The sequence below is a fragment of the Salvelinus alpinus genome, chromosome 5, assembly GCF_045679555.1.
Source record: "Salvelinus alpinus chromosome 5, SLU_Salpinus.1, whole genome shotgun sequence".
In the NCBI taxonomy this organism is placed as follows: Eukaryota; Metazoa; Chordata; class Actinopteri; order Salmoniformes; family Salmonidae; genus Salvelinus; species Salvelinus alpinus.
The window spans coordinates 18,240,076-18,255,577 of NC_092090.1; the positions used below are offsets into that span (position 1 = coordinate 18,240,076).

At 42.4% G+C, this 15,502-nt stretch overlaps 1 protein-coding gene and 1 long non-coding RNA gene across 2 annotated transcripts; one reads left to right on the top strand and one right to left on the bottom strand.

The window, feature by feature from the left end:
• Positions 1-2,146: 2,146 nt before the first annotated feature.
• Positions 2,147-4,314, bottom strand: LOC139575636 (uncharacterized). Its single transcript, XR_011674984.1, has 3 exons — positions 4,174-4,314; positions 3,338-3,449; positions 2,147-3,235 (listed from the first exon to the last, which is right to left on the bottom strand). It is a non-coding gene; the product is annotated as an uncharacterized lncRNA (long non-coding RNA).
• On the top strand, positions 3,575-9,974 carry LOC139575635 (uncharacterized). The gene is made up of 5 exons (XM_071400811.1): positions 3,575-4,061; positions 4,236-4,343; positions 4,442-4,720; positions 4,845-4,949; positions 5,062-9,974. The coding sequence occupies exons 1-5, from the start codon at positions 4,046-4,048 to the stop codon at positions 5,457-5,459; spliced, it is 906 nt and encodes a 301-aa protein (XP_071256912.1). The 5' UTR covers positions 3,575-4,045; the 3' UTR covers positions 5,460-9,974.
• The last annotated feature ends 5,528 nt before the right edge of the window (positions 9,975-15,502 follow it).

The following is a 15,502-nucleotide window of genomic DNA, read 5'->3' on the forward strand; positions in this document are numbered from 1 at the left end:
TATTGCAATGAAGAAGCTGTACTGACCATTCAGTATTGGGTTAGCGCTGTAGGAGACAGCCCAGTTTCAAAGCTAATGCAATCCAAGTTCTCCCTGTGTGAACTCCCGCCACCCAGGCCAGTTTAAACGAACTCCCTAATTCAGAAGTTTAATGTCAAAATAATTATTGCATAATTTGTACAGTTTGAAGTAACTTTGTAATACTACATGTCATTTCATAGAAAATATATAACAGTCACGATTGGTTTGATTTAGTTTCAAATGTGGACAAAGCATTAGGAAGACCTTCCTAATATTGAGTTGGAAAATATCTCTGGTATTTGTGGTCGAATCGGTGTTCGAAAAACATTGCTTGACTGAGGGACCTTACAGATAACGGCAAAAGTGTATAAAGATGACAGAATTCAGATATGATGTCATTGTTTTAGCACTATCCACTGAGTTTTTAAACTACGGTGTGCGATATGGTTCAATGTGCCAATAAATAAGCACAATCTACTTTTTAGGTTTTCAAATGGCAGGGATCATGTACACTCTGCTGGTGACAATACAATAAAAGATTAACAGGGAGGCGTGTACAATATGATGAACTTAGCAAAATTAGGAATTTGTGTTAATGGTGCACCTCTGCTATTGTACACTGCACTTTTGCCCTCAGAACAGCCTCAATTCGTCAGGGCATTGCCTCTACAAGGTGCAAGGTGTTGAAGGCGTTCTGGCCCATGTTGATTCCAATGTTTCCCACAGTTGTATCAAGTTGGCAGGATGTCCTTTGGGTGGTGGACCATTCTTGATACAACCGGGAAACTGTTGAGCGTGAAAAGCCCAGCAGCGTTTCAGTTCTTTACACATTCACACCGGTGCACCTGGCACCTACTACCATACGCCGTTCAAAGGCACTTACTGTACATCTTTTGTCTTGCTCATTCACCCTTCACCCTCACCCTCAATTGTCTCGAGGTTTAAAAATCATTTTTGTCTCCTCCCCTTCATCTAAACTGATTGAAGTGGATTTAATAAGGGATCATAGCTTTCACCTGGTCAGTCTATGTACACTCAGTGTATAGTTATTACAATACATTAGAGTCATTTAGCAGACAATCTTTTCCAGAGAGACATATAGGAGCAATTAGGGGTAAGTGCCTTGCTCATGGGCACATCAACAGATTTTTCACCTTGTCAGCTCAGGGATTCAAACCAGCAACCTTTCGGCTCCTGATCCAACGCTCTTATCTGCACGTCTATTTTTCGGTCTTAATTTAAGGTTAGGGTTAGGCATAAGATTAGCAGTGTGGTTAAGGTTAGGGGTAGGTTTAAAATCTGATTTTAAGAAGAAAAATTGTAGAAATAGGCAGGGTTTAGCCATAATTACGACTTGTGGTAACTGATGACGACCGTGAAATGGGGACAATAATTTCAGCACCATCTCTTAAAAACCTGGCAGGGATATACCCTGTGCAAGTGACGTCATCCTACATCATACTTCCTGGGTAATGTCATGTTCTTCCTGGGTCATGTCATGGGCTTTTCAATGGGCTTCAATACTATATCATTTCAATTCATGAAAAAGCAGTTATTCTAAATTATATTTGCATTTTTGTATTGATTTACTCATACCAGATTACTTTTATCAACATATTTGTCTCTCAAGAAGTAAGAATCATCAGCAAAAGTTAGAGAAGTCTGAATTGAACTACATATAGTGCAGAGTTGTTAGATGCCTGCTGGAGCTGAGAACATACAGGAGGGTAGGAACCCGTTAGTTACAGGCCGTTTGATGTGCTATATGTACGATTACACTGTGGGGTTTTTACTGAAAGTTGCCAGCCATGGCCCCAGTGATGTACTGGGCCGTTCGCACTCCCCTCTGTAGCGCCTTAGCTGCTGAGCAGTTGCCATACCAGGCGGTGATGCAACTGGTCAGGATGCTCTCGATGGTGCAGCTGTAGAACCTTTTGAGGATCTGGGGACACATGCCAAATCTTTTCAGTCTCCTGTTGTGCCCTCTTCACGACTGTCTTGGTATGTTATTACCATGTTAGTTCGGAAACTCATGTGCACGTGCATGTATTTTTAGATTGCTAATCAGAGAGATTAAAGTAGATGTGACGTGTCAAAATTTTGATTGATGACCCTATGTGAACTCTATGTGAACCCTATGTAGTGATGACGTGTGCATGTCTTCTGGTCAGGCAACCCTGGTTAGGTGGGGGCTATGGGGTGAGTAAGGGTCCATTTGACAGGCCGTTAATGATTGATGACCCAAGCCTGATTTATGACCCTATGTAATGATTTATGACCCTATGTCATGTAGAAGGGTGCATGCCCAGGGGGGTTGGTGGGGTTGAGTAAGTGACCATGTGTCAGGTCAACCTGTTACTGTTTCTCACGGTTTGGGTTGGTTAATGTCCCTTATAAAGCCGCTGAACAATTCCTGTTTAAGAGTGCACAAGATCTTAAGAATATTAAACAAAAATGACACCTATGCCAATTTTAGGGATGTTATGCTCGGCTTGTCATGAACCCAGTGACCAAAGCCTTGAAGAAGTTCTGTGTGAAGCTCCAGAATGTTTTAAAGGATTTTTGGGTACGAGTGAGGGCCCTATGTCTTACATATTCCACCCTGAGGATTCTACGGTAAAGATATTCACAGACAGTGGATCCAAACCCATTTATCAGGCAAAACCTGGGATTTTTTCTCCGGCTCTGGGGATGAGAGAATGGCTAAAGATCAGGCTGGCTCTCTGTAAAATTGAACAGGCTCTGAGTGGTACACAGCTGCCGGGCTATGCTTTGGAAGAACAGGTCTGCGGACGCAGGGATCTGAAAGCTCTAAGAATCGCTTCAATGGACTATGCCCCTAATAACAAAGTGACAATTTTAGCCTGTGAATTTTATGATGGTGCTAATGCTACAAAGTCTGTCAATTCTCCTGTAGCTTCCAGAGCATGCAAAGAGGTCAACTTTTTTATGCCTGTGTTTAGTTTTAAATGGTTGGATTATCCGATTTTCATAACCCTTATGAATAAGCTGGACATTCTCTTCCAAAATGGGGAACAGTTAAAGCGCTGGGCGAGGCTTTCCTTGAGACAGAGTCAAGACCAAAAGGCCCGACGGAGGATCTACCCCTGGAGTGAAAACTTACCAAGTGTTGATGTACCTAGCAAGAGAGCCTTGCCTTTTGAGGGCGAACTCGACACGGACAATGGCGGGTGGTTGCATAAGCCCCCTGGATCTGTAAGAAAGGCATCGTAAAAGACCTTAAGAATGTAAGGATATAAAATGTATGTACTAAATATTTTGAATGAAATAAATGGTTTTAAAATCAGAATCTCACCACGTTATGAACTCTCGCGTTTGTTCACTCTTAGCGCAGTCTGTCCCTGAGAAAAAACTTGCGGAAAAAGCCATGTGCGCGCGTATGTGCGTGAGGGAGTTTTCTTTAGTGGCTGTGTGTGTGTGTTTCAAAAACAGAAAAAGTGGGGGCTGGGGTGTGTGTGTTAAAAAAATACCCTTGCATCTGCGCTCAAGGCTCTCTCTCTCTCTCTCTCTCGCTCTATGCCGGGGGGGTCGTTTGAAACCAAGGTTTACACTAGCCTGCAAAACAGATGCCTACCCCCCAACAATAATATTGTGTCTTACGACTCCTAATCTTAAAGGCCTTTCATAAAACTATTTTTTAGGTGGGCTAAAAAGTCATTCATCCCAGCGATGTCGAGACCACCCCACCCCTGCATCTAGGTGCTAGCACCCCGGAGATTTTAGAAGATCCAAAAGGATCCTAATGTTTAGACACACCCAATACCATGTGTTTGAAATGTGTCAAATATACCATGGGCGGGGGTATAGCCCGAAAAAACGACAAACCCCAAATGCTATGTAAAAATCATTCAGGGGTTTTTCTCTAGGTCGTAGGGTACAAAAGCGCTAGAAACCAGGGGCAATGTTAGCAGCGTTTTAGTTCCGATGCAAACAGCACCTCCAGAAACTCCAAGAATCGTTATCGGACTGAAGCGTTAAAAAGATAATCGGGGAAAACAGTCTAATGGATCTATCGCAAGGTGAGTTCTTGAAATAAAATCTTTATATTAGATTTGGTTGTTGTGGGGAATTGTTTGAAAAGCGTGGGATGTTATAGAAATATTAAACAATCATTAGGACCAGTATGCTTACCGTATAACAAGGCAATATTAGCTAAAGTGATTATAGCTTTAATATTGTCGAATGTTTTATAGATTCTGAAGCATTCACGCAGATACTCCGAGGTATAACTGAGCTCGAACCATCCAATGGGGGTCCGGAACAAAGTGCAGACAAACAAACGCCTACCCTGAATTGTAAACGTAAGTAAGCTCCAAGAATTCCATACATAAAAATATTTATACCTTAAAAACAAAAAGTGTGGGCATCTTATATTAAAAGTTATTTTATATGTTTACAGAGGACCTAAAGCCTAGAAGGTTAAACGAGGCCCTATGGAGCCTGAACGGTTTCTGCCAAGCATATGACTACGAGACAATTATCCCCTATGACCCGGATGTTTTTACACACAAGCCACGAACACAGGATTTAAACGCCAGGTCAACTCCCCTGGGACAGGACAACGTTGTCCCCCATATTTCTAAACACCAAAGGATAATTAGTGCTCAGATCCACAGTTCCGCTTCACCCGAACAATTCTACTTGGCCGATATTCACGAGACCTCGTTCCAAGGACAAGGTATGAATCAATTATATATTATTATTTATAGCGTTATTTTATTATTTTTTTATTTATATATTTTTTTTATGCCGGAATATGTTAAAACCAGGCCTTATATTGTTTTTTTTTTGTTTTTTTTCAGGCTCAACATCTACCGAACCTGCAGATGCTGTAATACTGGCTGAACAAAGACATCAGCCCCTGGTTTCAGAACTTCTTCAGAACAGCCCTCGTCAAAAAAGCCGAGGTATTTAATTAATGTATTGTTAATATATAGGCTTATATCTGAAATGTATTTGGCATTTTTAACATATTTTAGGGTTAATAACCTATTTTTGTATGTATTATTTTTATTTCAGACTCCTCACCGGCTTATAAAGACAACACACAAACATCGGAGGATGCCCAGACAAGCATCCCCGAGGAGGCTCCAAAGACACCAGTCAAGAAAACAGCGAAACCTGATGATTTCAAAGATTTAAATGACATTTCTGAGGTAGACGATTTGATGTTCTGTGAAGCTGCCAACCTTCTTGAATCGGCCAATTCTGTGGGGGAAACAGCAGATTCTGAAATAGACCAAGACCGTTTTTTCAAAGCGTTTACCCTGGGTTTAAAATCACGAAAGGCTCTACTCCAGAGGCGCATGTGTATTCTACTCGAGCATCAATACAATCAGGATGTGTCATTCTGGCGTAGCGAGCTACCCCGTATGTTAAAAAACATTAGGGCTAAAACAAGCAAATACCGCCGTTAAAAAACACACATGTAAACACACACACACACACATCCTTAATTAGACAAATGGCGCCCCCTATAGACCTAAGTGAGACAATTGAAACCCTCTTAGCCATGATCCCTACAGAGCTCCAAGATATAGTTAACCATATGAATGATTCGGGGGTAATTGACATAATGACAATAGATGAAAATCTATTATCACAGATTCCCTCCGAACTCATAGACATTATTACACGTATGAATGAGTCAGGGCCTTCCGAGGAAAACATGTTATCACAGATTCCCGAAACCATCATATCTCTAATTACCCAGCTTAACGCGAGCCCTAGGTTTAATTCGGCCCCACAGACACCTCTAAGACAGCCTTTAACAACATTGTCCGAAGAGTCTGAAAGTCAATATGATGTTTTTGAACAGTTGGACAAATGTCTAGCAAATCTGGAGGGGGGCGGTCTTGAGATCAGTGTACAGAACGAGAGCCCTAGGTTTAATTCGGCACCCCAGACACCTATAAATCAGCCTTTAACACCAATGTCCGAAGAGTCTGAAACCCAATACGATGTTTTTGAACAGTTGGACAATTGCCTAGCAAATCTGGAGGGGGGAGGTCTTGATCGAAGTGTACATGTTTTGCGTCGAAATAAATTCAGCAATATTGAGGTTCGACAGTTTTTCAATTTCGCATGGGGGGGTCAGATTCGGGAATATGCTGTGTTTTACGTAATGCTTATGGACACTTTGAATGAACTGTTAGCTAGGATTAGAGATTATAGCGAACCAAGGGATCTCTTACAGTTGGAAATTTGTGGAGACAGTCTACAGAGCAAGGTATCGCTTATTTTACAGAATGGTGAAGCAGAGCTTGAACAATTTGTTAAACTGCTAGAACGCCTTGTTCAGTCAAATTTAAACGTGCTAGCAGATAGGACCCTCGAACTTGTAGTACAATTAGTACGACAACCACAAGGGGGCGGGGGTCAGAGACGAAAGCTCGAGAGTTTAATGCAGTCCGAAATCATAAGCAATAAAAGGGCCTATCTCATAAACGTTCCCAATCCAGGTAATAAGCTATGTTTTGCCATAGGTTTGGCCCACTTACTCAGCCCAGGATGTACTGATCAAGCCGCGTTACAAAAAGCTCGAGAGCTACAAACTGCGGTGGGTCTCGGTATACAGGATGCTGTGGCTTTCTCAGACATAGTCAAATTTGAAAACTTTCTGAACATCAAGATTGTGGTTTTGTACCACAGTAGGGCTAATGACGCTCTCCTCAAGTTCCAAAATATACCCGAACCACATCCTAAGACTATGTACTTTTATGTGCAAAATGAGCATTACTATGCCGTAACTAACATCACAGCCTTTTTAGGCGCTCCATATGTCTGTCCAGCCTGTCATACCGGCTACACACGCATGGGGGGGCACTCGTGCCGTTACAACTGTTCAGTATGTCTGGATAAACATTGCCCTATGCAGCCGCTAAACTTGACCCCCTGTGCGGATTGTCACCGCACATGTCGTTCGGCCTACTGTTACGAAAAACACAAAACTGAAACATGGCATCCCAAGGCATGTAAATCTGTAAGCAGTTGTGACATTAACAAGAAATGTCCAAAATGTCATTGCAATTACAACCTTAAAATAGATAGCCCTAAACCTCATGTTTGTGGAATTATACACTGCCCAATCTGTAAAGGTCCTTTGAAAAGCAGAGACGCGGAAGCGGTTCAAGAAGTAACACATGAGTGTTACATTCAGCCCTTGGCTGAAGATGAACATACAGAGAAATATGTGTTTTATGATTTTGAGACAAATCAGCAATCAGGGGTTCATTTGCCTATTTTTGTGTCAACCATGACTTTCAAGGGTGAAAAATGGTCGGCCGAGGGACCCAATTGTGCCCGGCTCTTTCTAAAACATTTTAGAAAAGCCCAGTACAGAAACTTCACGTTTATAGCTCACAATGCTAGGGCCTATGACGCCTATCTGCTTCTGAACCCTTTGATACAGCAAGGCGTGGCCCCCAGTGTCATAGCTCAAGGGAGTAAAATATTATGCTTTGTTGACCCCGCCTTCAAACAGAGATACATTGACAGCTTAAGCTTCTTACCCATGAGATTGGCTCAAATGCCAGAGGCCTTGGGTTTTGAAAACTCTGTCAAAGGCTATTTCCCTCATTTCTTCACATCTGAGGAGAATCTACATTATATAGGATCTTATCCAGCCCCCGAAATGTACGGGTGTGATCAAATGTCTCCCAAAGAGCGTGAGAGATTCTTGACATGGTACGAGACCGTAAGACATGGCACTTTTGATTTCCATAAAGAGATGGAATCATACTGTGACAATGACGTTGTTATACTTCGTGAAGGATGCCTCAGATTCAGAGAAGAGGTAATCAAAGATGCGGGCATTGACCCCTGGAGCTGTACAACTATTGCATCCGCGTGCATGAAAACCTATCGTACACACTATCTAACTCCTGAATCTATAGCTATCCCATCGCCAGACAACTACCGACGCCAATTCAAGGCCTACTCTAGTGGTTCCATTCAATGGTTGGAGTACTTGGCCCAGGATAAAGATATTTTTATCCAACATGCTTTGAATCGGGGGGAGAAGGCTTTTGGGCCTTACCATGTAGATGGATACACACAGATTGACGGGGTTGAGACAGTGTATGAGTACAACGGTTGTTTCTTCCACGGTTGTAAATTATGCTTTGTCCCCCAGGCCTTGTGTGTCCTAACCCAAAAGACTTTTGGGGAAATGTATCAAGAGTTTCAAGACAAACTGAATTCTTTAAAGGCTACTTACGGGTTAAAAGTTGTGGTTTTGTGGGAGCACGAATGGACAGCCCTCAAAAAGGCGGATCCTAGTGTTAAGGCCTTCCTTACCCATTATGACCCTCCAGAGCCCCTGGAACCGCGACAGGCCTTGTTTGGAGGCCGGACCAATGCTTTGACATTGCGTTATGTAGCTCAACCCGACGAGACAATAGGCTATGTAGATTTTACATCCCTATATCCTCATGTAATGAGTTCCTCATTCTATCCTATAGGGCATCCTGAAATTATTCACAGCGACTTTGACGAACCCCAAAATTATTTTGGTTTAATCAAAGCGACTGTCTACCCTCCTAGGGGGCTGTTTATACCTGTGTTGCCTTACAAGGGTCCTAAAGGAAAACTTTTCTTTCCCCTTTGTCGCACATGCTGTGAAATCAACAACCAGGAAAACCCCTGTGATCACTCAGATCAACAAAGAGCCCTGACCGGTGTATGGATCACTGTAGAATTCTCTAAGGCTTTAGAGAAGGGGTATCGTGTGGCCAAAATCTTTGAAGTGTGGAACTTTTCCAGGAAATCAGACACACTTTTTAAAGAGTACATCAAAACCTTCTTGAGATGCAAGCAGATGGCTTCAGGCTATCCTGCATCGGTCACAGATCAAGAAAGTAAAGATCAGTACATTCAAGACTACCATGACAGAGAAGGCATACTTCTTGACCCTGACAGAATAGAGGTCAACAAAACCAAAAGAAATGTGTCGAAATTGTACTTGAACTCCCTTTGGGGGAAATTAGCGCAGAGATGCAATATACTAACAACTTCGATCATTAAAGACCCCGAAGAATTTTTGGAATTTGTTTTTTCGGACCAATACGAAATTTCACATTTTTCCTTCTTGAGTCAAGACATTGCCTTGGTGCAATGGAGGCGCCACCAAAAGTGGGTTCTACCCCCGGGTAATGTAAATGTGTTTCTTGCAGCATTTACCACAGCCTATGGCCGACTTGAACTGTACACCCTCATGGAACAGCTTCAGAGGCGGGTTCTTTACCACGACACAGACTCTGTGGTCTATGTAAGCAAACCGGGGGATTGGAACCCCCCACTTAGCAACTATCTTGGGGGTTTAACGAGTGAACTCGAAGAGGGTGACCATATTACAGAATGGTCCTCATGTGGTCCAAAAAGCTATGCTTTTAGGACTAAAGCCAATCACGTGGTGTTGAAAGCCAAAGGCGTGACTCAAAACTATGAAAATGCCCCGCGTGTAAACTTGGAATCAATCACGCGCTTGGTCGAGGGGTTCGTAAAGGACAAGAATAGTGACTTGGAGATTTTGAGCTCCTACAACAAAATAGTGAGGGATAAAAAGGGGTTCCATCTAAGAAACGCACCACTCACTAAAAGATTCAGGGTAGTCTATGACAAGAGACAGCTATTGCCTGACGGTACCACATTGCCCTTTGGCTACTGACTTATGCTACAAGCCCCAGTGTGTCTTAAAGCTTAAGATATTATGACTGCTGTCGAGGGTTTTGACCCCCGTCTACAATTGCCTTTTTCAGCATTAATTGCAGGCCCTTCAAACAGTGGTAAAACTTTTTTTGTAAAAAGTATTTTAGAGAATTCTGAACATGTGTTATCTCAAAAGCCTGACAATATTGTATGGTGTTATTCATGTTACCAACCTCTGTATGATGAATTATTGAAGACAATAAAAATCAAGTTTGTTGAAGGAATACCCGATTCTCTGTCTGATGATGAACTTCTCCCCCCACATGTAAATAATCTGCTGGTTTTGGACGATATGCTATTTGCTGGTAGCGAACACCCCGAAATTGCACGAGCTTTTACCCAATATACTCATCATAGAAACCTGTCCGTGCTTTACTTGGTCCAGAATGTGTTTCACCAAGGTAAAAATAGTCGGACCATTAGCTTGAATGCCAACTACATGGTATTGTTTAAAAATCCTAGAGACAAACTGCAAATTAGCACTCTAGCTCAGCAGATGTACCCTGGACGGAAATCATACTTTATGGAGAGCTATGAGGACGCTACCAAAGAGCCATTTTCTTATTTAATCGTGGATTTAAAAGCAAATACTCCAGAACACCTTAGGCTACGTACAGGGCTGTTTCCGGGGGAGAGGCCTGCTGCATACCTTCCTAAAAAGTAAACGCTATGTCTCTGCGTTTAAAAAGAAACCTCCCCCTCTTGAGAAGGCTAGTTGGGTCTACAGCTAAAGAACGGAAGGCCATCTTGGGTCGCTGTTCTTCAGATCTCATATTAGCCCTATGTGAGATTGCTTTGAATCTTCTCAAAGGACGCATTCCACTCACCCTGAACCAATTGAAAAAATTAAAGAGACAAAAGACCGCGATCAAACTCTTTGCCAATAAAAGGGCCAGTCTTCAAAAGAAAAGACATAGTATACAACAGTCTGGGGGTTTTCTTCTGCCTTTACTAAGTATAGCCGTGCCCTTCATCACCAGCCTTATTGCGGCCAGACGTGGGGGTTGAACACGCGGTGTGATGGCCACTAAAATGTACTTGGTGCCTCAACAAGAGTTGGATAGACTTAAAAAACAAATGCAGGGTCCTGAAAATATCAGACAAACAGCTGAAAATGATTTGGATACGGCCATGAAGGATGTCTTGAACCGAAAAGGATTGAACCCCTATGATAAGATTCAAAAATACACAAACCTAATGCAAAGGTATTTGACTCGGGTAAAACAAGGGGAGAGAGAGACTAGCCATTTAACCCTTTCCCTACCGGACCCTTTAACAGATGTCGAACCTAACGAGAGCCCGGCCCCTGTAAGGCCTGTACCGGCGATCTTACCTAGTGGAGATAATATGTCTGGTGAAGCTCAAATGCCAATTGAAGATAAAGTTATGCATGACCTACTGACACATGTGCCGTTACGTAACAGGAAGAATGTTAAATACATTATGAACAAGATAAAAGACTCAAAGGGGGTAGCTGCTTGGAACGACTCTGGAGAGTTTATCCTTCAGGGCTCTGTGGTTAGGGGGTCCCATATGCAGGACTTGCTTAAAAGTACCACGGCTGCCCACAAGGTTGCTGAGGACCGAAGGCCTCCAGGATGGCGTCAGTTTCTTAAGGCCCTGGCAATCCTCAACATTCCCCTCTCGGGTGTACCCAACCATAAGCTTCGTCAACAGATTCAAGCTTTAAAACAAAAGCCTTCAACGAGATACAGCACCCCTAAAGATGACCCAACAACACCTCCACCCTATGAAAACGATGATGATAACTCATTTACTCCCCTGAACGTCTCAGGACCTTTTCCTAATCCCGATCTCTCGGGGTGGTTAGCCTTTTGAAAATGACTTTTGAATGACTATGATTAAATTCAATAAAAAAAAATTATTTGAAAAAATAAGCATTTTAACATTTGTGACATTCTTGAAACATATGACGTGAGCATACGCCTTGATTACGCGTTCTTAAAGGACACACATTTGAACACTTTTGATATTTTCTAACAAAACAAGCTACAAGGTTATCATTACTTCTTAAATCATCCTTATAAAGAGACATTACATCTTCAAAAGAAACTCCCCGGGCTCTTTGGCACAGGTAAAATACACAGTGGTGACCGCATGTAGTGGAAAGGTTATCTTGCACTTGTTTGATGTTGTAGTAGATCTTTGAACCGTTTAGGGTCAAAAAATCTTTAATAGATTTAGGGAAATGGGAAAAACCGGGGGGAAAGCCATAGGAATCAAAAAAAGTTGAGATTTTTCTTCCACCTTCCTGTTCTAATGTCATAGCTAGCCAATGTTCACCCGGCATGTGTTTAGGATGGGTATTGACAATAAACATTGCAGGCCTCTCAGGCCATATCTCAATAGGTAATTCATCACAAGCCAACACTCCACAAAATTGTTTTCCAATCAAGCGGCTCATGAGCCCGTCCAACTCTTGGGTATTCATGTCTTTGTTCAAAGGTCCTTAATAATAATCCACTAAGACCTGTCTTCGGGCATTCACTTCCAAGATTGAATCAGAGCATGCGTAAACAATCATGCTAACTGTACAGGCTAAAGGTGTACGGAAACGCATTTCCAGCCTGAGGTTCCCTTGGGACACCACAGACAGATTTCCTGAGGTGTCATCATCAGGGGATAAATTGAAAGCATACAACGTGTAACCCTCTGCAAAATCATTTCTGTCAATAGGTAAAGAGAGATCTTTTAGATGTCGCCCTGTAGCCAGGAATAGATTGTAAAATTCTCGCACAGATATGTTGTTATTAAATTGTGGTTGGAAAGCCTTCGCCGGAACCTGACGTCCGTCCTGACAGAGCGCTACATACTCTGCATTGAAGTGCTGAAAATTAAAGTTTTTTTTATCTAAACTGCCCGTATTAGAGGCGTGATCAACCAGACCTATAACCACATATCTAGGTAAAGGGCCTAGAAATAGGTTTTCTTGACTGCAGATTCTACTGCCCACAGGTATGCTAAAGGTTTTCATGGTAATTCTTTGGAGAGGGTAAAGGGCATTTCCTTTCATCAAAGCATGTGAGTGACCCAGGCGCACGGCCGGAGATACAGATACTTTTTTAATAAAAAGGGTTGCCCCCAACACTTTCAAACTAAAATCCCCGTCTTGGGGAGACATCAGGCAAAAATCATCCTTGGCCCTGGTTAATTTTAATCTTAAATCAACCGAATTTAAGAGTAACCGTTCTTGAAAGAAAATGTCAGAGTGTATAGGGCCTAGCAAATGAAACTCTCGAGATTCGGCGCAGTAGCGAGCTCGTGCCGCTAGTCCTTTGTTTGCACCGGTGGAAGGGTCTGTCGATTCCATAGAGGCTCCTGCAGTATCCTTGCTAAACAGCCCGGCGCTAAATTGGGTTTTGAGAGTGTCTTCGGAGTAGTTTAGTAAACACTCCATGATGGCTCTATAAGGGTATGTAGCGCTGCTTTGACTGATTAGGCATTCACCCAAAGTCACATCAACTTGGGAGAAAATGGTGGCCAAGGGGTAATTAATGAGACTCACTTTGGCATCGCCTGCAATATTAGACCCATCTCTTTTGGTCACTTTTAGACGTAAATGCACCAAGGTGTTGTTGAGGTCCAGATAGTTGTCACCATGGCCTGGTATGAAAAATTCGATAGGCCCGTTATCGGTAATAGCAGAGAGAGGGGCTATCTCCACATAACTGGATCTATCTATTGAATGCTGCGTTAACGGTGCCGTGAAAAGATCGAGTTCTGTCTTTATAGCTTCAGAGGACATTCGATGTAAAAGAGCCATGTCACTTATTCTTTTAGAAAATACTTCCTAGTATTCTTTTAGCTTGTTTTGGTACAGACCTCCTCACTTTACCCCGTCTTTGACTTACTGAGGTTCTTTTAACAGTTAACCGCCGCTTTTTAGGTGCCGGCCTACGCCTTAAACCAGGGGGTCTCTTTTTTGGCCTTCGAGACAATATCATAAGCCCCGAGCCTTCTTGATGCTCCACCTCTGGTGACGCCCTTCGGGTCATAGCATTGGCTACAACCTCACTTACTATATTTTTAGCCGCTGATTTTAAATGTGGTTTGGCTATGCTGAAGCCTCTCTTCATAAACGGTAAAACCATCCTGAAGAGGTTACGGAATATACCTCCTATCCCCGAACCATACATTGTCGGCGCTCCATGATATCCTGGTAGTCCATTACCCACTTGATCCACATAGTATGAAACATAACGGTTAGGGTCGAGCTGATGGTGCTCCATAACTCTTTTATTTGTATTATGTTTATAAATATAATACAGCTATTATATATGTAGAGAGGTTTTGGTGGGTCTAAAGTGGAGTTTTACAATCGTTTTACCATAAGTAAATTCAATGTTTTCGTTCTGATCCGTTTTAAGCTCAACCAGAATGTTTTCAATATAGTTCTTGCTGACATGTACGTAGTGCGGCTTGTCATAATTGACAGTGACGATGTCCCCATCCTTGCCGTCTATATGAACTGTTCGCAGGAGGGGCACACAGCTGTCTCCGACCCTTTGATAGGTTATGATGTCGGTATAGACAAATATGTTGTAAAAGCCTGCATGTATATCCGCAGGGAATGGGAATAATTTATCGTTCACATACGTCCATTTATTGGGACCCATCCCCAACATGTAGGATAAATTACCGCTGGTCTTTATACCTCCGTTAGCAGGCCCTGAGATTTGTATCCTTTTATGGATTGGATTGTAGAATAGGAATATTTCCATCTTGTTCAGGGTTAGGTGTTCATTCAACTCTGAGACGATCCTGTCGACGGTTCTATAGAAACCTTTTTTAAGCTTAATAAGTTTCGCAGGTTCCGATAACCTTTTGCAATAAAAATCACGGTCCTTAGCTTTGATATTATACCAACTATGGGGGTATGTAATCTCGCTGAGACCTACTTCCCAAGCCTCTGATAACTCTATAGGCTTTGGAAAATTGGTTGTATACTTCGAACTCTGATTATTACGATATATCTGTGCCGACGCATTACTGGGGAGAGTCAGGTAGAAGCCGCTGTGTTCCATGATGCCCAACTGTGTACACGCGAATGATGCGCTAGTTATCATGACTAGGGGTTTAAATTAATCCCCGTTGCCTCCACCACATCCTGCTCCAATACCCAACTGTTGAACTTTTGAGGCCAGTTTTTCCAGCGGACCAGCAACCATTTTTTACCCTTTTCTCTCTTCTGATCTAGAATCTCCTCCACGTGAAAGACTTTGTCTTTACCCAACTGGACCTTCTGTAATTCCTTCTCATAAAAAGATCCCTCTATAAGATCCCCGTCATAATCTTTTAATTTGTAGACCGGCGGAATGCGTGGCAGACATTCGGTAACGGTAAACAACTCCGAGCTAAAGCCTTGTTCGTATTTTTTGTCGAAAACACCCCTCAACTTTGATATACGCACCAAGTCACCCACTAGGAATTTAAAAGTCATTTTTTTCTTACGGCGAAGTGGGAACAAACCATACATATTTTTAAAGACTTGAAAAGAGTTTTCCGAAGAGACCTCAGAGGGCTTCATACGTATAGTCTTATGGTAGCTGTGGTTGTACCCGTTTACTAAATCCTGAACTATGTCTGTATATCTGTTGGTGTTGTGAGCTGTAAAATATCGCCACATCCGCTCTTTCAAAGTCCTATTAAAGCGTTCCACAACCGAAGCTTTCAAATCAGAGCCTGTAGCAAAATGTACTATATTATACTTATTCATTAGCTTCTGAAATGT

Bases quoted from the DNA above. Each gene is read 5' to 3' on its own strand.
- LOC139575635 (XM_071400811.1), top strand. The intron at 4,344-4,441 runs GTAAGTAAGCTC...ATATGTTTACAG, and splicing joins GCCTACCCTGAATTGTAAAC to AGGACCTAAAGCCTAGAAGG. The intron at 4,721-4,844 runs GTATGAATCAAT...GTTTTTTTTCAG, and splicing joins GACCTCGTTCCAAGGACAAG to GCTCAACATCTACCGAACCT.